Here is a 22,640-nt window from a genome sequence, read left to right on the forward strand (position 1 = left end):
AGAGCATCCTAATGTTCTATTAATTCACCTCTAATTACCCCACGCAGCACAGGATGTAGGATGAGAGGATGAAAGCAGCAGCTTGCATCACACTGAGAGAAACACAGGGGAAGGGTAGGGGGGGTGGGGGGTATTTGAAGCTGAGATAGAGAAGAGGAGATGGATTACAAAGGACTCCCTGCTGCTTCACCCTACTTTTGGGAGGAGGCATCTACCGTAGGACACGACGGAGGGCAGAGGGAGAGAAAGGAGGATGGGAATGGGAGTCAATTGAGCTGTGATTTGTAGACCAGAAGCAAAGGTGGAAGATAAAGCAGGACAGGCAAGATTAACTAGTGCATGGGAGGCATGGGAGGCAAACTCAGCCAGTTGGCTCAGTGTTTGCTGCTTTTAGCCATATGAAAAGAGCCAGAAAAGAGGGATGAGGGAAGGAGGAGGGGGAGCTGCAAGTGAAAGGAACAGTAAGTGTGTCTGTGTCTGTGTCTGTGTGTGTGTGTGTGTGGGGGGGGGGGGGGGTCTGGCTGGAATTGTGTGCTTCACGCTACTGTAAAACTGTATAAGGCAGAACAGCCTGTTTAGGCAGCAGAGCAATATATACATAGGTAAAAAGTAGGAATTCAACGCCGCTGTAGGTTCTCAGTCATCCGGATCACGGTAGTTGACAACCTAAAGATAGCCGGTTGCCTTCGCTTCTAGGACTTCAAGTAGGATTTAACCAATATTCAGAATTTTAAATATTAATTTGTGCCTGTATGTGTGTGTGCTTGAGAGATAATGAGACAGACAAAAAGGCCAAGAGATCAGTCAACTGTGTGAATATGAAATGTGGGAGGATTATTGGTGTCTAGATTGGAAAATGCCAATGCTAAAACATGCTTCTTTATTGCTGGATTGAGGGGTCAACTAAGTGCCAGCGAGAGAGCGCTGGATGGTGAACTCCATCTTACTGGAGTGGAGGAGGAAGTTCAACTCTTGACTTGGCCATAACGACCTGATGTCAGCTGGAGGCACAGTTAACTGGCTTTAAAGTTGAAATGTCGGCAGCTGTCACAAAAGTTGACAAAGTCAACTTGAAACTGTTAGAATCAGCAGATAGATTATTTCAACATATAATATTTATGCGGAGAAACTGGCCTAAGCACACGTGATTTTTCAGCAAAGTCTCGCCTCAAATTGTGAGTGACACACATAAACAGCTGGCTCCCACCCAGTACTACAAGCTTCCAACGCTGGCCAGTCTTCTAGTGCTGGCTTCATTTGTTGTTTAGGGAGGAAAGATGCTGCTCATTCACTGTCAGTTTTACATTGGGACATGAACCATATTGCTACTGTTGGCAGAAAACCCTTTAATCAACTTTTCCAGGAAAACGGCCTTGTTTTTAACATGACAAAATTCAGTGTGCACCATAAGTGAAAGTCAGAGGACCTTCTAAACTCAAAGTGTAAAGATGAAAATCACCAAAAGCAGAGCTACAGTGCTGATACACCAGTCTTACCATGTAGGCCTACCATGGTGAAAGACTGTGGTAACACCACCTGATTTCTATTACTGTCAGTGATCACCAACGTTTTCAGAAGGCGCAGTGAATGTAGCACAGTGCTCTTGGCTTTATGAGGAGCTTGATTAGCAAGTCACCCTACATTCTGTCAGACAGGGTATGAGACTGTCCACCGACAACCCAGTCCTGTACCGCAGCCGATCGCCAGTATCCATCCATCCATTTTCTATACCGCTTATCCGTCAGGGTCGCAGGGGAGCTGGAGCCTATCCCAGCTGACTACAGGCAAGAGGCGGGGTTCACCCTGGACTGGTCGCCAGTCAATCGCAGGGACCGATCGCCAGTAATGAATCTTTAATGTTTTGCTTTTAATAAAGCAAAAAGTTATTTTTCCAAGAATTGATACATTACAAACTAACAATGATTAACAACTGTCACCAATTTTCTATTAAAAACTAAATTAAAGAGCATGTTCTAGACCTGCTCCATTTGGAAAGTGTCATGAGATAACTTTTGTTGTAATATGGCACTATATAAATACATTGTATTTAAATCTCAGTTGAGCACCCAAAAGAGAACATACACCACATAACGGTGCATCAAATTTCAGACTCAATATTCAACAACCAAACAGCTTTCTTTTTCTGTCTTTTGATCGTACATACTGATTATTTTAATCCAATAAAGCTACAATATACAGTTCATTGTTCAGTTATTAGTTTTTCGGGTTGAAGCCAATCATTTTTTGTGATTATTGTGTTTTCAGCGCTAGTAGTAGTATTTCAGAAAAATGTTATGATTACAGAAAATAATCCAGTAAGTCAGTCAATTTTCTCAGGATAAAACCAAAAAAATTAAAAATAGTTCATGTAAAAGTCAAAAATATCTTCTGATTAAATGCCACAACAATTTTTAATCTGCCTAGAAAAGTTCTCCACATAATTTATTAGCTTTTTGCTATAACAGAGCACTGTTCAGTGTTCTCCTCTGAATTTCCCAATTCTTTTATGAGGACTTGTAACACCAAATAATCCATCCATCCATCCATTTTCTATACCGCTTATCCGTCAGGGTCGCGGGGGAGCTGGAGCCTATCCCAGCTGACTATGGGCGAGAGGCGGGGTTCACCCTGGACTGGTCGCCAGTCAATCGCAGGGCCAACACACAAAGACAGACAACCACACACTCTCACACTCACACCTAGGGGCAATTTAGAGTAGCCAATTAACCTAATGTGCATGTTTTTGGTATTGTGGGAGGAGAAAACCCACGCAGGCACAGGGAGAACATGCAAACTCCACATAGAAGGGCCCAGACCGGGATTCGAACCTGGAACCCTCTTGCTATGAGGCGACAGTGCTAACCACTGCACCACTGTGCCGCCCACCAAATAATCCTGAACTTGAATTAAACAGAAACATAAAAACAACATTCAAATGTAAAGTATTTGTTCAGCCTTTTAGCCCTTTGTCAAACATTCTGACTCTGAGTAGAGTTGGCTCTGGGGCCTGCACCAAGCTGTGTCTACTATAGCATTGAAATAAAAGCTTTTTATTCCTTCTACCTGCTTTGATATGTGAAACCAGACCCTAAACATCATTGTTCTTTCAGTTCTAAACTGTTTTGAAAGGTATTTGTATCGTTATAATTGATGTAGGTTTACAGCGAGGCTATGAGCAGGAATACCTTTTTCCATACTCTCTTTGAAATGATCACAGAAGACACTATTAGGATGCAGATGCAATTGAAAATGACCTATTTTTCAAAGGATTATTTTTCCTAAATCGGTGGGCAGGCCGGAGCTGTCGTTTCAACAGTGGCTGTCAGGATGTACCTGGCTGGCAGTATGGTAGAGCTTGAATGATAAGAATGTGGCACACCACAGAGAAAATGAGATGTTGGCTAAATGTATGAAAAAAAGAGTCAAATGCCTCCATTCATCTCTTCAGTGTGGTGCAGCAGTAAAAGACTGCATTGGACAACACAGCCAATAGAGAGGCTTGGTAAGCACTGCACAGGAGAGAAACACCACAGAAGAGTATCCAGCATGATTGGGTGGGGCAGAAAGGAATGATGTGGGTGCTCCATGGGTTCTGATAAAAGCCTGACCCTCTGGGCTCTCCCAAGGTAGACGTGCAGAAAAGAAGGGATGGAACATATGGTTCATGTGGGGAGTTTACACAGGAAGTAAGGGATCAACTCCTCTGCTCCTCTACATAGGGAAATAAATCTCATTCAGTGCAAAGGGACAGAGGTCCCCAAGGCCTGCCGATCCCCAGCCAGTGATAGGATGATTTTTCTCTCAAATTCTCCAGCTCTTAGTATCACCATTCCTCATTCCCTGCTAAGTCTCTCCATCTCACTTCTCTCACTCCACTGTCAAGATATGTCCACCTGTCGATCTCTAGTAATTCATTTGTCACTTTTTGCTGTACTGCATCTTTTCTCGTTGTTTTTCAATTCCCCATCTCTTTCTGTCTCCCACCCTCCTCCTGCTCCTCCAACTCCTCCTCCTCTCCACTGCCTTCCTCTCTTATGATGTGTTTAGCATTCAAGGCCTCTCACCGCTGCATCACAGGCCTGTTTGTTTCACCGAGCTGCAAAGAGAGAAAAAAAGACACAATTCCTCCGGGACGAAGTAAAATTTCGTTATGTCTTCTCACTGTGCAGCATAATGCAGGCGCATGCATCTACGCGCTGCAAATGCTTAAGATTCACAGTCTTGCATATGCACGAAAACACAGTGTGATGCAAGCATGCACATGTAAATATATTCACCTAAAAATGACACACAAGCATCCACACATTCTTTCAGATTAAAACACCCACCCACACACTGAAGACAGCACACGTGCAAAACACACATACAAAATGATGGATAACATGAACTAATAAAAACTTAATATCCATCCATGCAAATGCCAGTTGCCATTTGACTCTGACACTTCACTGCAGTTCAACACCCATACAATTAACCTCCAGTCGTTTGCATGTCAAATATGGAGGGAGGATTACCTCAATCTGTGGCCCCTCCACACAGAGACGCAGGTCAATGAGATAATGAAGAGTCCTTGCACTGTTCATGAAGGAGTTAAGTACTTTAAATCCTTCACTGCTTATTAGAGAACTGTACACAACACATCTCTAACATATTCCAGTTAGAAGCAAATTATCAGGACATTAAGCATTCACATTCATAAAGCCCCATGTTTACTGAATCGGGACAAACTGGGTCATGTTTGGTTGTCTTAGATGCCTGTGCTGACATGGAGGATTCGTTTACTGCACGGCAGCTCCCGGCTCTGTTCTGCTGCAACAGTGTCCCCAGATAGAGTCTTAACCTGGGGGGTAGCTAACGCATACACACATCTAAACACCAATAAGCATATTTAATAATAAAATAAAAAAACAAACAAACAAACACACACACACACAGACGGGTGGTTGTAATTAAAAAGCGGTGGAGGTCTGTGGAGCAGAGAGAAGCTATGCGAGGAGAGGGAGGTGGGAATACTTCACCCATTCAGCCTACAGGCTTCCACTAATTACCTGTCAATGACAAGGAAGAGGGAGATCTGAAGTGGTAAATATTGTCCCAAACTGTCATCCTCAGTGAACCGTACACTCTGCAATTCAGTTCAAGGATAATGCCCACTGACTTGGGAAATGGGATAAGATGCCATATGTTTGTGCAATTTAGGGATAATTAGTTCCGAATCTGCTTCAAACAACATGACGCTGTGGTATTACGCAGTGTGATACCAACTAAAGGTCAGTCGGCAGACACAAGGTAATAATCTAAAATGCTGAAAAGATGTTGAAATTTGTGCATTTCTCAAAAACTCGTTTTAATTTTGGATGAGAAGCACACAAACAATTGAGTAACGCTTTAGATTACAGCCTGCAGCATACAGCATTGTGAATCTGCCTGTGAATCCAACTGACTATTTGTACTAACTGTGCACTGATACATGTGTATAGGTGTGGGAACAAAATGTGAAGTTAGGGAGTAAGAGAGTAAAAGTGTGGAAACCTCTTTAGAAGCTTGGTATTTTTAAACTGCCTACTCATTTATTAGAGGGCACAATATGACCTACTGAGCAAAAATCCAGCATTTTGGACGAATTTAGAAAGAATTTACACTGTAAGCATTTTTAACAGCCAGGTCCCTATAAGGCTTGAGAGCCACAGCTCCCAGGTATGTGGCGTCTGAGTCTTCCATGGAGCATGTTGTGAAGGGACACTATAGCGATGAAATTAAAAGTTAGCTTTAAATTAGTTCAAAGGGCTCTCTGAAGATGTACATTACTATAATGCCACAGGACATTATAAATACACTACACAGACAAATGTATTGGGACAGCTGACCATTAGACCAACATTACATTCTAAATACACAGACAACTTTGAAGCTATAACAGCTTCCACTCTTCTGGGAAGGCTTTCCACAAGATTTTGTAGTGTTTCTGAGGAACTTATTTGACCATAAATCCAAAACTAAAGCAAAATTATGGATTTAAAATTTATAAAACCTAATTTTTTCTTCAACCACAACAAACTACTTGTGTTTATAGTCTCCCTTCATGTAGAGGTCTGAGGCTACAAACAAAATAATACAATAAAGAAAGAACGTTATCTTATATGTTATTATTGTAACGTAAGTTATCTTCTATGTTTTTATTATTTTTATCTCATTGTAGTGCACTTGGTTTTTTCACTGTTTCCTTATTCTGCAGTTCAGGATAAGGTAGACAGTCACATCACACACTCACATAGAATCACATTCATTTAGTAGCCTGCTTAATTTTCCTGGACTGTCTTCATCACACACATGTCCTTCCATATGACCCCTTCTTGCTCCCACAGGAAGAGACCTGCAGGAAAACCAGCATTTGTCACGTATAACACACGTCAGCATCTTCCAGATCACTATCTTCACAGATTATTTCATCTCTGAAGGGGAAATCCTTGCTGCACTAGCTTTCTAAATTCCAAGGACACAGCATGGACTTCTCCAGGCATGTTTGTAAATTGGTAATTCGCCATATTGGCTCAGCTGTTTACACAGGGTTCAGTAACATAGCATATGATCAGTACAGATAGAGTAAATATGGCAGCCATCAGCTTCATTAATCACAAGATGAAAATAATAAACAAAGACATAAAACGGCTCCTGGGTCAGTTAGTAAGCTGGTTATTAAGTAAGTCCCAATGTAAATCTGTTACAGAAATATTAATCAAAGTATATCAGACAAGCACTTTTCAAGTTATCAGTGACTGGAGTGAATCCATACCAATACTATTTTAAATACTTTAATGAAACCGTAGCAATTGCACTATAATCACTCTGTGAGAACTGTCAATCACCTAAACAGACACAACCTTGTGTTGAAAATACTACTTACCCTGAACCTTTTTCAGCTCAAACACACAAAAAGGCTTCAAAAGTGGGACAACTTTATCTGTGCCAAAAATTTGTGCTTCTCTCAAATTCTTGCAGTTAGTTTTCATATTTTAAATATTTGAAGCAGGAGTGCCAAAGCCAACTTTCCCCTGTGTGTGGAGAGGCGGAGTAGAAGAAAGTGAAGACATACGGTTTGTGATGGTGACTTTTTGGAAACGTTCTAATACAAAAGCCATGTCAGATTTATCCCTGCCAATTAGGTTTTAAGCAGACATTTGAAACAGTGACAGATAAGAATGTTCTCAAACACTGTGACTCAGTGACTGTAGAAAAATGTGTCTCCTTTACATCTGTGCAGTGTTGTAATAATATGTGACTGTGATACACACAGGATAGTTAAAATTCTAGAGGGAATAGTGAGAAAGAAAGAGATGCATGTCGCACTTGTTCGGTGTAAGAGGTTATAAAACATGCGCACAACAAGCATGAAAGTGTAACTGCTCCACCCAGTTCAGCACAGACATTTAAAGGGAAAATCAGGTCTGCATTTGAATACTTGGGTTAGTATTCAGGTATGATTTGAACAGCAGCACAACTTATCAGATGCTGATACATAATCAGATCCTGCACATTCATAGCAAAGGGATAATGACTGAAAAGCTAACTGACAGTGACTGTTTTCTATTCATAGAATATCATGCAACTGGTGAGCCACAACACTCGGGAAGAGAATCTACAAAACAGGCAGACGTTTTAGGGATGGGAATGTTCAACCAGTTGGTTGAGCCACCACTTTGGTCCAGTCTGAAACACCCTGACAACTTTAAGATGGATTCGGTTACAGACAATCATGTTCCCCAGAGGATGAATCCTCATGACTTTGGTGACTTCCTGTCATCCTCCAGCGCCACCATGAGGTTTACATTTGTAGTTTTGAGCGAAGTGTCTCAGAAACTATTGTATGGATTTACATACACACATCTGTTCACATATCAATGTTATCCTCAGGATAAATTGCAGTAACCTTGGTGATCTCTTAACATTTTATCTAGAACCACCATTAGGTCAAATTTTGAAAACATTTGTTCACTTGCTTTATTTACCTACAGAACTAATACAATCCCATCATCCACAGCTGTATACTGATTTAAGTGCTTGACTTATGTTGTCTTATAGAGGTCAGGATTGAAGCGTTGATGTTGTGTCTAATGATTTGATAGTGTGGCTACAGATTCTTCATCATGTCTTTAAACACCTAATCATCTGACTGACTTGAACACAACCTTGGATCCCCTTTTTTCATCACATAAATCTGACTACATTTGGCCTGCATCTACAGAATGACACCGGGTTGTTTCAGTAAATGTTTATCTGTTTTCAGGAAGGAACACCTATGTTGCTCCAGTGGTCTAAAGAGCAGGGTGAAATGCATTTTTTTAAAGACATTTTGTTGTTCATTTTACAGAGAGCAACAAGACACACTGGAAGACATAGAAGGAGAAAGTCCATACTGGACTCATTACAGGAGCTCACTGGGCCACTGGGATGTCCATGATACCTGGGTGATTTATGGATTCTATTAAAGCCCCTGAAGAACAATAATGTCCCCCTTTATACATACTGTGTGTATACAAGTGCAACAGGGACATTATTAAGTATTGTTTTATTCTTTTCTTTATTCTTTCTTTTGACCTTCCTCCACAAGAATCCAAGAATGATAAAAATGTGTGAAAATACAGAAAATCAATCAGAACACAAATACTTTTGCAAGAAAGTGCATTACGTAAGGCGCTGATGTTTTAAGGCTGTGTTTTATTGCAGCACTTTTTGGCAAGGTGTTGGCACAGCAGGGCCATATGCTGTGTGTCTTTGTCCAGTTGGACCCAAAGTGGCTCTAAACGGTGTTGAGCTTCTTGCCAGAGTGAGACAGAGAGCAGGTCGCTCAGCCAGTCACTCACTTACACGAGGATGAAGGAAACAGCCTGGAAGGAAGCTGAGTTTATGTGGCAGTCTGACAGGTTTATGTGAGGAAGATTAATCACTATTAAAGCCCAACTTCACAAGTCTGTGTGCCACTTTTCTTATTAACATTATAAGAGTGATTCACTGTATAATGTATACAATTCTAATGGAATTTGACAGATTACAGTCTAACAATTAACTGCAATGTCAGTTCACTTGAGCTTTAGGTTAGCCTGAAAAAAACATTAAAACTAGATGACCAAGAAGAGAAGCAGTATGGTTATAAGAGAGTTGTGTTTATGTGACCCAACAAGTCTCCTTTTCTGCCTGTTTGTATCTTCATATTATCTCCTTTGCTTGATAACAAGCAGTGTGCTGTGTGTCTGTTGCAGCATTGGCAGTGTGCCGTTATGCTGAACAGTGTTAGGCTGACTGATGAGTCACAAGGGAGTGTGTCTGTGTGTGCGTGAGTGTGCATTATGTGCATTTATTGCTGTGTTCCTAATACACCAAATGTATTTATCTCACACAAGGTTCACACTCTGAACACACACATCACCTTCTCATCACCTGTTGGGAAAAAAATATGGCTACTTTCAGACAACAGACCTTCATCCTCAACTCAGAATGGCTGCTGATGCCTTCCTTGTTTTTGAAACATCAGATGACACTACACATCTGATATCTTTGCTACATCTACATGTCTGCTTCGTTTGGGTCTTTTGGTTTTAATTGGATGCATTTAAACACTGGTTGGCGTTTAAACTTTCCTTCCCGTGTCTCGTCCTGCAGCTTAACACCATCAGCCTGTCATGAGACTCTGAGTTTTGAGATTTGTCTCAGCTGAATAATGTACGGTTTACTCACTGTCGTGCCAACATTTAACACTTTGTGCTTAGCACATTCAAACATAAGATCCAAATATCAATGCAGAGTCGAGACCCTTTTCAGCTGCAGTATTGTAAAGCAATGGAACAAACCCCTCAAGATGGTGAAAACGGAAGACAGGATCCTGATAGTGAAAAATCTTTCAAACTTTTCAATCCTAACTTACTTCACACATATTATGTAGGAGACCAGCAGAAAACAGTAACTCAAATTATGTAAATATCAGCAGCATGAGATCAATAAGGCATAGTAAATTTGATTATTGGGATCCAATTTTTAAGTCAAAATGTTGTGTTAATTAAAGAATCAACATTTAACAAACATTACTAAAAATCTCATATAGATTATTTCCTGGTCACATTAATGTTACCATCATCTGTATATAATGCTGGAAATACTAACACAGATTGATCCAGATCTACAGCTGGTACAACAGTCTATTTGGGGACTATTCCTGTATTTTTGACTTATTCTGAGACTATCCCTGCCAAATGATAAGGTCATGATAAGGCCTAATCTTTCAATTTGTTTTATCCTGACATGACATCACTTAATACAGCTGCAAAACAAACAATCAGGAACTGAATGAGTGTCTTACAGAGTTAGTTAATTAAACTAACTAATACAGAAGACAAATATGTGAACAAATTCCAGGTCTTCTCATTGGGCCAATGACTGAATATCAGTCAGTATACATTTTTAGTGTTAAAAAGTGAGATGAATTAATGCTTCTGCACATGTTTTAGAATATTTAAATGCAATAAGATCTAATACTGAAACAAGAAAAGCATTCGATCAAAATAAGTCTAAAAAATATTCTAAAAACAAAAATTGTTACATATACACTTCATGATGTAGTTTCCTCATTTGTCAGCTTTTCTCAATTTTCCCAAAATTAACTGGATATGACTCTTTGTGTGTGTATATGACTGTCTGTGTGACTGTGCTGACTCGTTGCCAGAGAACATGCTGAAGTACTCGGCCTGTGAGACTTTTCCAGATTAACCGTAATTGGCGAGGCCTTTTCCACACGCCCTGTGAACGGCAGAGGAAGAGGGGCGGGGAACAGAGAGATATTGTTGCAGGGTGTTGATAGCTTGAATAGATTAGAGCCCTTTTATAGGCTGTTGAAGTCACTTTCATGTCCCTCAACAATTACCATTAAAGTACTCTGGAGCAGGGCTCCTCTCCTCAGCCCACAACTGTTCCAAGAAGAGCGGGACTGTGGATACTGGGCTGCTCATATGTGTGAGAGTGTGACTCGCCTCGGGAGGACGAACTGTGCTCATTCTGCATGCCAAATGAGGGGGAAATAGCGTTACACTTTCTCATCTCATGGCCAAAAACTGACCTTTTGAGAGATTTTCGCAACCAAAAAAATGTTGTTCCTCCTGAAATGAATGCCAACATGCAGAATAATACCAGCACAGCCACTGAGACTCATTCCAATGATATCTCTTGTTACTGTAGACTGCTGTACAGGATGCCTATGCATTAGTGTGTTGTCCACTTAATTTGGTAATATATTAACATGAATATTGTCATAACAGCAATCAAGTAAAGCACCTCGTGAGCCTGATTGAAATTGAATGTGTGCGACCCTTTCTCCGCCTACATGCTCTCCCCAAGGCTACTGCTGTAAAATGGATACTTCATTTATGTGATGGTCTTAGTCAATGTGCCTTGTTAAATCGAGATTAACTTAATGGAGATACAGTATGGCTTTAGTCTCTGATGTTCTGCAGCCCTGCTATAATTATGATTCCTCCATGCCAGCTAGCCGGTGATATAGTAATAACCTCCATCACAGTCTTGAGTCAGTAATGTATACATAATGGCACTGCTTTTTACTGGTGATTCAGGTGATACAGTCAGGATATGAGTGATTATGCGAAGAAGCAATTATACAGCACATCTTGACATGACATGATGGAAAACCTCTAATGAAGAAAATGTGCTGTCTAGCTGAAAAAAAACGCAAACACGCTGGCATTTGTCTTACTTCTCTTGGAGGAAAATGTAATTACAGGCAGCGTCAGTGCATGAGAAGTCAAACTTATGGGACGTGAAATAAGTGAGATGGATACAACAAGTGTGAAGTGAGGTGAAGAAGTGCTCAAGTCAAAAAATTTCTCAACTTTGGTGAGAAATTCATCTGACACAGTAAATCAACAACAAGCTTCAAGCAGGACTCTACATGTCTACATGACAAGCTGGATTTATATGCACAGTGTCCTCTGTAACCAAATCCATTGATCATAACTTCTGTGATTATCATCCTTCCTAGCAGAGTTTCAGAAGCTTTTTTCAAATCTAAATCCTCCTTAAGTCATCACTATATTTTTTTATTTCTGATTCACAGTCATAGTCTTAGTCTGTCATAGTCTTCTTTGCAGCCATCAACTAAACAGTCACAACTTGAATTAAAATATGTAAGAGTTTTCTTATGCACACAAAAGACTTGTTTCTCTCAGATTAAAAGCACTAATTTCTGTTAGTGAGCACTGACAGGTGCTGCATATCAAGATTCTGATTAAACAACATGATTATTGTACAGGCGTACCCTGGACTGGTCACAGTAAAAGGCCACTCTAAAAATGCACAATTTCATCTTGAAAAAAGATATTTATTAGGCACTGAAGTAGACCTAACATTACTAGGCTTACAGGTGTTGATCCACAGTGTAAAAAAGCATGCTCTCTGGGTGACGTGTGGTGATTATGCAGGCCATGAAAGAACTGGGATGATTTCAGCTTGCGTACAGATGCTTGCAACACGGGGTCGTGTATTAGCACGCTGCAACATGAGGTGATGGCAGCAGGTGAATGGAACAACAACAGGCCTCAGGGACACTGGCCAAGGATTTGACCAAGATAATCCATTTGTGCTTAAAATATAAGAGAAACAATTCTTTTGCATATTCAGATTTTGCATTAAATTTGAGTTCAACCTGTAAAAGTGTGGCATTTATGTTGAGTGTATGCTACAGGAGAAACATGTTCCAATAAGATTAGCTGCTTCTATCTATTACATGTTTTGCTATTAAAATCTATGACTATCCGATTTGCTCATCAGTTTTTGCCAAAGTGAGAACAGAAATCAGCAAAGAACTGGAAAAATACCAATAAGCAGCTCCAGTCACACTTTATCTGAAGTAAGCAATAAGAAACAAAGATTTAACTGCCTAAGTGATCTGTGGGACAATACAGACAATATAAAATTATATGATGAAAAATCCAAATTTACATAACGGTGTGATGTTACTATTACTGTAAACTATACTACTGCATTTAACACCATGGTGTTAATGATGTATGTTAATGATGTATGTATGCATACACATATATATGTATATGTATAGTGTATAGCAAAGCACCATTTTTGTGCATGTAACATTTCATGTCACATATGTCATATCACATATTTCATTGTAAACACCAAGCAATCAAAAAACAGAATGACCTTAACTGAGAGACTAGGTAGGAGTTTTCTTTCTTAATTATGAATCTTTTGTAGATTGCTTAAAGACTCCTTGTGATTAGGCATTGATTAGAAGCCTTGGAGTGCAGCACCCGTCAATGCATCTTCTCATATTTACAATTTTGAAAAGCCTGATCCACCGTACTGGAAGTTTCATGTTCGAATGTGCTACTCAAGGACACACAGTGCCAAGACTTGGGATTGTCCCCATCAAACCAGCTTTAGCACAGAGAATTCAACAGATTTTTTTCTCTTTGAAGCAAAGAGAAAAATGTCAAAACTATTAGGTGCAGGCATTGAGATTTGTTCTCAGAGTTAACAAAAATAAATGTTTTCCACACAGTTGCCACCTAATTTGACAAAGTCCATCTGGAAATAATCAAGAGGTGATTTGAACAAATTTGTGGAGTAGTCTCTAGAGTATTATCTTGATACAGCTGACTTAGCTCGGCTTCCAGAAATGTATATACACATACATACATGAACACACTCTACACACAGCCTGAAGCAAGAATTAAGTGCTGTAATTGCTGACAAAACCACAGAGACCTGACACTGTCTCACCAGAGAAGAAGAAGATGGGGGAAATGAAATACGCATGCACACTCATACTGCTAACATGCACAGACAGGGTACACTCACATGCACACTGATGAATTCATCGGTGGACTGAATAGCTGGAGGGTGCAAACTGTTCATATTCTATGCCACTTGAGTGCCAGGGGAGTTGAGTGTTTCGCCTGCCGTCTGCAGATGCAGAGGGCTTGTCGTCTGTTGATGTGGTATTTGTCACTGGTGACGGCCACAACTGGAGCCACGGAGGGGCTGTGGCTGATTTAAAGCGACGGGGATCCAAGGCCATCTTATTCATCACAGGGGAGTGGCCCATGTTCACTGACTCCCAATTTACTGTCCTATTTGTGAGCCCTTCCCCCACTACAACCCTACCTATCAGCAGCTGATCTATGGCGTGCCAACAAACCCAAACAAGGTGTCATCTTGGTAGGACAAATAGGCAACAATGGACTTAAGGGCAGGTGGTAATCCTTCTTGCATGCTTCAAATGTGTGCTGCTGGAGAATTAATTTTATTGTGCCCATGGCTGCTGTACGAGCTGTACTCTATTTGCCATATTTTTTCTTCTCTCTCTTCCTCTTCTGTTAAAATATCTTCTGTTCTTGTGTTCTCACTCATGCATCTGAACAGTGTCAAGACATACATAAGTGTGTGGCCTTCAAACCCCACCCCGGGAGTGAGAAAGAGAAGCACTCAAAGAACGTTGTTACCTGACCTCAGGCTGGATTTGGTGGATTTTGCTAACGGAGCTCAGCAAAAGAGTGGAATAGCATATTTTACAAAAGTTTCACAGCAGTTATTAACTTGTGCCTTACCTTGCTGAGCTGACTGGCTGGTGAGCCGCTGTTGTTGACAGTGTGGCATTTGAAGTTGAGCAACGATTCCCCCACGGCATCACGCTCTCTGCTCCTGTCCTTGTCAGTGTGGGAGTGGCTGTCAGGGAGGGGCGAGTTGGCAGATGAGGACGGCCGCTGAAGTGCCGTGCAGGACAGACCAAGAAAGTTAGACGGCCGGATCAGAAAGGCTTCCAGGGCTATGTTAGCAGATACCTAGGTGGGGTCAAGAATAAGGAATGATGAGAGAGAGGGAAGGGTTGGAGGGTGGCAGAGGGAGGGAGGCCAGAAAGCTTTACATTAGTCATTTAGCAGATGCTTTTATCCCAAGTGACAGAGGTTAAAAAATAGACGGAAGCAAGAAGAAACAAAAGGAAGCAATTTATCTTTCTCTTGCCTTATTCTAGCTATCTCCTCGAGCCAGATTAACTTCTCATTATTCTAGGCTGCAAGAAAAAAGGTAAAGCTATGGGACATTTAGTCAGATAATCAACCTTTGCCTTAACTGAGTGCGGCTGTGAGTCAGTGTCAGTGTTTTAAAGTCCAGCCATACCTTAGAAATGACCTGATTGTCTCCGGTCAGCGCCAGGTCGGCAATCCGCTCCACACACTGGACGATCCGAGTGCACGCTCTGGCCTCATTCTGCGCCATCCACAGGATATGCTCTTCCACCAGCATCATGTTACTGGCTATGTCTGATATATAGTCCCCCAGCTGCAACAGCACAAGCAGACATGTATGCAAAGATGCACTGTACACAGCTACACAAACCGAACGTACAAAGCCCACACACACGCGAGCAAGCAGACTCATCATACACATCAATCATGTCCGCAACAACAGGCACATTTATAATCGCTAGTCAGAATTGTGAGGGAGGCAATGGTAGCTTCATTCATTATAGGGAGATTTAATTTAGATAAGCAGCTCCAGTGGGGCATAATCGCTTCCTTGGGGTGGCAGTTAGCTATTTACTTACTGTACTTTTCATTGTTGCTTCATTTGACTGTTCTTTATAGGATGAATGAGGGTGGTCTCACCAGAATTGTCTTATAAATGATGAAACTCCAAGAATAATATCTCCTCTCGAGTGACCTATGATGAGTAATTGGACAAGTGAGAGCTAATATTGATTCTTTTTACTGACTAGGCTCGACACCCTTCCCCTCGCACAACCTGACCTTCAGCGTGACGTAAAGCCCTCCGATTGCCTCTGGCCACAGAAAGATGGAGCACAAGTTCACTTAAGGTAAAAATGGAACAACTTGCCAAAAAAGAGATGCATCTTCATAACCATAATTGTCATTCAGGTCCAACGCTACCACAGGCAAGAGGAAAGCATATGAGGTGAAAAGTTAAGCTGTCTGGAATCGACTGAGGGATTGAAGCCAGAACAACAGCATGTTGCCATGTCTTTTTATGCAGCCCCTGCTGTCTATCGCTGACATCCACTGAACTGTCCTTTCTGTTTGCTCAATTTGGTCTCTTAAGAGTCTCTCGACAGTTTTGAGCCTTTCTTAATGAGCAACTGCGTAAATAGGACGGTCACAATAGGAGCAAATGTATGAATAAGGCAGCACTTTGGTGTAAAATGCAAAATAATGGGCTCACTACAATCTGAGCCTGAGCTGAAGTCAAAAAGATGGGATGATGGCCAAAGAAAGACTGTTTCTGTTTGTTCTTATGAGGCATGCCAGCCCACGGGAGAGCAGGAGGGTTGAAGGGGTGAATGGCTGGACTCAGTCAGATCTGACTACACATTCATTTTCTTCAATATAAGTGTAATCCAGGGGTAGGTGACATTGCAAACAGAAAGTGCAAATAGATAATTGAGCATAACTTTAATGGTGAGAATTTGCCACTTTGGGGTGCTGGGGGATGCTTTTTAGTGCCAGACTTTCAAAGGAAACAGTTCTTATTTTACTTTATTTTATCTTATTTAGTCACATGTTATGAAGTAAACTGCGTGCGGTGTAGATCTGTGTGTTCATTCTTACCTCTCTACGTTTCTCCACCAGCCTTGTCAGTCTCTCCACCAGGTGTGTGACGAAAATGACATCCATGACATCAGTGAAGTGTGCTGCTCTGCTGGTGAAGGCCACCAGCTGCTGGCCTAAAGGCTGAGCATTGGTGGTATTTATAGTTATCTGGAATAAAAAGGAAAATACATAGTAATAAACAGAGAGGATGATCACACAGTCCATCATCACAATTCAATAGAGACTTAACATGAAACAGCTGCGAGAGCATATAGTAGATAATAAACCAATGTAATAATATTTCATGTCATGTATGTAGTTTTGTGAACTTAACGACTTGCAGCATGTGGTACAGTAATCCCATGAGTAACACAGGAAGCATCTCATCATCAGTCAGTTTGTATTAGGAACATAAAAAGTGGCGTGTATAGATCTGCAAATATCTGCAGGCTACAGATGAATCCCGTTGGTTTCTCTATTGCAGGCATATGAAGTTATCAGATCATGCTTAGGAGAGGAGGAGATAAATGGTAAATATGTGAGCATGATGAACGTCATAAAGTCGCAAAATTAAAAGTGATTTACTGAAAGTGAAAGACAGAAGGTATACCTGTGTGAGCTCATGCAGCACGCGGGTCAGTTCGCTGGCATACGGGCACTGAGTGTAGTCCTCTTCAGCCCACCGCCCAGACCGGTCGCAGCGCCGCCACGCCTTCTTCTCCCTCTGGCTGGAAGGGCGAGAAGCACTGCCAGGCGGGTGAGGGGCAGAGCCAAACGAGGCAGGAGCGCAGGGCAGGAAGGTCAGGATGCCGGCTAAAGTCTTTGGCCACCTGCCACACAAGATATCTCTGAATTATCAGGAATGAAGTGAGTTTAGGATTCTGCATTCACTGCACCAGATGGCAATTTCATACTCCCTGTACTTTGGAAATTATTAATTTACATATTTGATTTACAGCTAGCTCTAATTAGTTTTTCAGAAGACTGCCAGATTCTGATACTTGATTGTGAAACAATGTGTTGTGTTATTAATGACTTCTGACTTGATTAAGTTTATTTACTAACTTTATTATTGAATGTCATTGTCTTTGCACAATTAAAGCAAACTTTATTTAAAGACAGGATGCACATAAAGGGGCACTCCACCAATTTTACATATCAATATTAATAATTACATATCAATTGATTTCCTGTGAAAACAGTTGCATAATGTATTCAGTGAAAGGCTTTGCTACAAACTGGGGCGAGGGGCGAAAGACACAGAAGCTTAACAGCCAACCTTTTCTGTTGAACTCATCCATGGAAAATGTAGGATTTCTACATGTTCTTTCCCTAACAGGGAAATTCAGCCTAAAAGAGTAATTTTAAGTGTTGTTCCTATCGCCATGAAAAGTTCAGCGAAGTCTCCTCTGAAGCAAGAAATGACACTGTGTTGATAATGTCACCAAGAGCGAAGCCTTGGAACTGCTCTACTGACCAACCCGTGCTGGGGTGACTTTACACGGTAGATGGACAACTTTAATTTCATTCTGGGGAATGCCTGTTAGTGTTTCAATAAAGTAAAGCTTGTTTGAGTGTAAAAAGTCAGTCTAACCTTCATAGTCCACTATATTAGCATCCAGTTCTGAAGTAGTAAAAGAGCTCCATGTTTTGTTTCCTAGTGCTGTTACAGATTAAAGGTCTTATTTCTGTGTTTCTGCAGCCTGAGGATAGAGATGTTTGTGCTCATGCATCTTGATCAATTTGTCTGCAATCAGAGGAGAAACATGTGTCTTATGTTTTGTGGTTTTCTCCTGTAGGCAACGTCACAATCTTACTGCAGTAAAGTGGCAGAAGTAATGCTTAATGTGGCAACACTTTTGACTTCATCTTAAATGAAAATAAAGGAGCAGGGGCACTCAGGAGGCTGGTAATCTGTTCTGAGGGTAGAGACCTGCCATGTCTCTGCTCCCCACCCTATTTTTTCAGTCTCTCTCTCTCTCTCTCCATTCACGTTGTTACAGCAGCAGCAGCAAGAGCAGCTACTTAGTAATAAATGGCGCTAATTTCGCCCCCAACAAAAAAGGGGGCTCATTTTACAGCCCATTACTCCAGTGCTCCAGCAGAAACAAAGCCTCTGTGCTTGCCTCACTGGAGGTGGGCTGTAAAGTACAGCGGCTACAAAGGATAATACACGACAACAGCACACCCACAGGGGGAGAAGAGGTGGAGGATGTGAGAGTGTGCATACAACTATGTGGTGTCAAGGTGGCCACAAGGACTGGAGGACATGAAGAAAGACACTGGATGCAGCGGGCAAAGGGATCCTCTTTTTGGCAGTCTTGCTATAAAGTCAGATTACAGTGAGCAATCATGTTTGTGGGAGTTTACATTATCATATATCCAATTTTTATTAAAATATATGAGCAACTCAGGCTCTACTGTACATGAGCAATTGTGGTCTTTGACAGTTAATGAGCCACATCTGGTGCAAGGCGAGCCAGGTGTGGCAGGTTTTTTGTCGGGTGCAACAAAAAAAACACAAGACACCTGCAAGGACCAGACTTAAGTACCTCAACTGCACTGTACATGGGCAGATAATAGCAGAGAGAGTGAGTGGGTATTAATTTTTATACACTAGGCTCTGTGATTGGGAATATTTCTGGTGACTTAAATTATAGTGAGGTTAAACTAGTGCCTTATTTTGCTGGAAAAGCTCAAGGTTTGAAAACCAGCAATTCCTGCCTATTACCACTAATTACACAAACTAGTCGTTAAATGAAAAGTACACTTGAGATTTCAAGGTATTTTTTTTTTTGCAGGAGGTAAGAAAAACCTTACAAACTAATCTTCAGTTACTCATTTGAAATCACATTTTTACTCCTAAGTGCAACAGTAATAATTTCTTACTGCTAATGATGTAATAATTGTGCAGTACTCTAACTATTGTGTGTTTTTGTACAGTTTATTTTCTACTGTACCGTCTGTACCATCGTATGCAATCCTCATGCTGCTGTGACACTGAGAATTTTTTTTACCTTTGCGGTACTAATAAAGGTTTTTTGATGGCATCTTATCTTATGCTTAATCACTTTCTCTCCGTGAGTTAGTTCGAAACATCAGTGCCACTCTCATGTCTGTATGAATACAGATATGAAGCTACTGCCAGTAGCTTGGCTTAATGCAAAGACTGGAAACAGGAGGAAACAGCTGGCCTGGCTCTGTCTGAGTGGCACAACATCTGCCTAGCAACACCCCAAAAGCTCACTAATTAACTCATTATATCTCTTGTTTAATTCATACAAAAGCTCAAGTGTAAAATTCACTGCATGAGGGTTTATCTCGGTGTGTTGGATTATTTCCGGTGGCACATAAAGCCCCATAAACCCAGTTTTACAGATTTTGTACAGATTAAATAGACAAGATATTAAATTAGTGAGCTTTAGAGGCACTGCTAGGTGGATTTTGCTGCACTTGGACAGAGCCAGGCCAGCTGTTTCCCCATTTCCACTTTCTGTGTTAAACAGCCTTTACCACCCAGGCATGAGAGTTGTTTAAGCACATTTGCCAAAATTTCAATCAATTCAATCTAAGTCCATGTTAGAGTTGATCTTGTTACGAGACCGGCTGAACCCATACGTGGGCCTGTGAAAAATATTAAAATATCTGAAATAAAATAAGACCACACAATCAAAACAATAAATAGAATGGGCTCTGTCAAATAACTGAAGATAAAACTAACAGGCACCCATACTGACAGGCCTGCACACATGGTTGAGCGACCACATGTGACTGCTGAGAGGTGACCCACCTGAAGTCCCCCTTGTTGTTGGTCACTCTTTCAGCTGGGCAGTAGGGTGCCGACGTCTCCAAAACAACTATCTCCATCTGCTGAGTAGTGTTGCCACGGGAACTGGTTACCAGGCACTCCCAGATGCCAGCGACGCCCACATCGATGTTGGAGAGGATGACCTCACTGTGGGAGGAGAACAGAGGCGTGTGTTTGGATTATGTGTATATGTGGCTTGAATGTTGGTGAACCTCAGATGTCCTTAAGAGGTTTGTACAAGGTGTTGGATTAGGCTTTGTCTTTGTGTTAAGCGTTACTGTAGACTGAGGATTGTCTTTGTTTTAAGTCTTCAATTTAAGGTGGTTTGGATTATTTTTGTATTAGGCTAAGGATTAAAGTTGCAGTGGGGAGGGTTAAGGTTAGGGCAACATCTTAAAGAATCTGTAGTCAGTGGCAGTCAGCTCCTCATCAGGACAGGAATACAAAAATGTGTGTGTGTGTGTGTGTGTGTGTGCACTTCACAAAATCTAATACATTCAAGAGCCCCTTGTGTGTGTATGTGTATGCAGTGGTTTAAAATGTTTGCCATGACTTAAGATGATCATTACTCATGCTTATCTTTCTTTCTTTGTCACAGTGATTCCGATCTCAATGGAAAATGCCTGATTAAACAAAGGATGGTGCAACAGTGACAAACAGCCACTGTAAGCCATTTGCCAAGGCGACTAATCTTGCAGATTTTACTTCTTATGAAAAAATAGGAGAAAAATTAACCAATGGGCATTATCACAATGGAAATGCTACCTCCTAGAAAAACCACTGTCAACTGTTTGATTTCTATATGCAATCCAGTTATAGTCAAATAAACACTTTGCTTTGTGTGTATTAAGAAGCTAAAATTGTTTTTTCTTTGCAATTTAATTAAGCCATCTGCATTCATAACATAAGTCACAGTGTATCCACAAAATATTGTATAAAGTTTTTAAATGCGACTTAGGGAACAATGCTCCACAAATGAAAATGAATGTTGACTTTAAAAATTAGAAGTGACAGGCTGGACAAGAAACTGAAATCTTTCAGAGTAAAGATGATTAGCGGCTGAAGCGGCTCTGATGTGGAGAAGCCGTAATCCCAGAAAATGTTTCTCAGAGGGTGTGAGAAAAATATTTATTCAGAGCATTAAATGCTTTCAGTTTGTCTGCTCTTCTCTCCAGCTCTCTATCCTTCTCCCTTTTCTGTCTTAGTATGCATCCAGTCCTGAGCCTGTCCCAGCATGCACTGGGTGAAAGGAGGGGAAACACCTTAGCCCATCACCAGATGACCTGCACTGGAGCATCTGCCTCACTTCACAACGACTTTTGACTCCATTGCATTCTGGTGTCTTCATTACAAAAATTAGGCATCCTTCCCTCCATGGCCATGTGTACGAGTTCTGATCATCAATCCCAAACAGTGCGTTTGGACTTTGCTCTTTAATTATGACTGACAAATAAACACGACCTTCACCACTGACATCAAAAAACAAAGTCTGATAAAAAAATCCATTGTAGTCATGTTGCATTTCGCTGTCACATTGTGCGCATTTGGCAAGCTATTGACAACAAAACAGAGAGTCTACACACATAGTAATGGCTTAGTGGGAATGCTCTTAGTCACAGCAGTGCTTGGTGCATGCTAACATGCTAACAAGGCAAACATGCTGCTGTTCAGCAAACACAGATGCTTACTATAGTCATCTTGGTTAAATATATTAGCATGATAACATTTGCTTATTAACACAAAGCATAGTATAAAGTATAGCTGAGGTTCATGGGAATGTCATTAGATTTGCAGCTATTACGTCAGACACCAAAATTTTGACCTGAAGGAAAGTTACTACTGAGGGGAGCATTTATTAGCAAATCATCTCAAAGCTGTGGGGATATTTCAGTGTGATGGACTGATGAAGCAAGTGGCATTGCCATCATGCTGCTAATGTGGCTATAGATTACAATGTAAGGTTTTTAACATTGTCACAGATAACTGACATAATAGGAGTGAGTGGAATAACTAAAGTAGTGATCACAGTCCCAGAATTATGCTGTAAATAACACTCTTCTAAATACTACTATAAATATCAAAAGTTACACAAATTTAAAACATGAATCTTCAAAACAAATAACATAAATATTAATACCAAATCACAGTAAATATGATCCTGGATGAAGCCTGTCAGTCAAATGCTTTCAGTCTACATGCCAGTATCAAAT

General features: G+C 40.9%; 1 protein-coding gene across 3 annotated transcripts in view; it reads right to left on the bottom strand.

The window, feature by feature from the left end:
* The window catches only part of LOC124066474 (adhesion G protein-coupled receptor A3), a 137,686-nt gene that overhangs the window by 73,083 nt on the left and 41,963 nt on the right, over nt 1-22,640 (bottom strand). For all 3 annotated transcript variants that reach the window (XM_046402865.1, XM_046402864.1, XM_046402863.1), the window contains 5 exons: nt 20,413-20,577; nt 17,233-17,452; nt 16,641-16,790; nt 15,196-15,357; nt 14,625-14,858 (listed from right to left, as the gene is read on the bottom strand). In XM_046402865.1, coding sequence (XP_046258821.1) covers nt 14,625-14,858; nt 15,196-15,357; nt 16,641-16,790; nt 17,233-17,452; nt 20,413-20,577 — 931 coding nt within the window. The remainder of the gene's footprint in view (nt 1-14,624; nt 14,859-15,195; nt 15,358-16,640; nt 16,791-17,232; nt 17,453-20,412; nt 20,578-22,640) is intronic.

Source organism: Scatophagus argus, chromosome 10, assembly GCF_020382885.2.
Source record: "Scatophagus argus isolate fScaArg1 chromosome 10, fScaArg1.pri, whole genome shotgun sequence".
NCBI lineage: Eukaryota > Metazoa > Chordata > Actinopteri > Scatophagidae > Scatophagus > Scatophagus argus.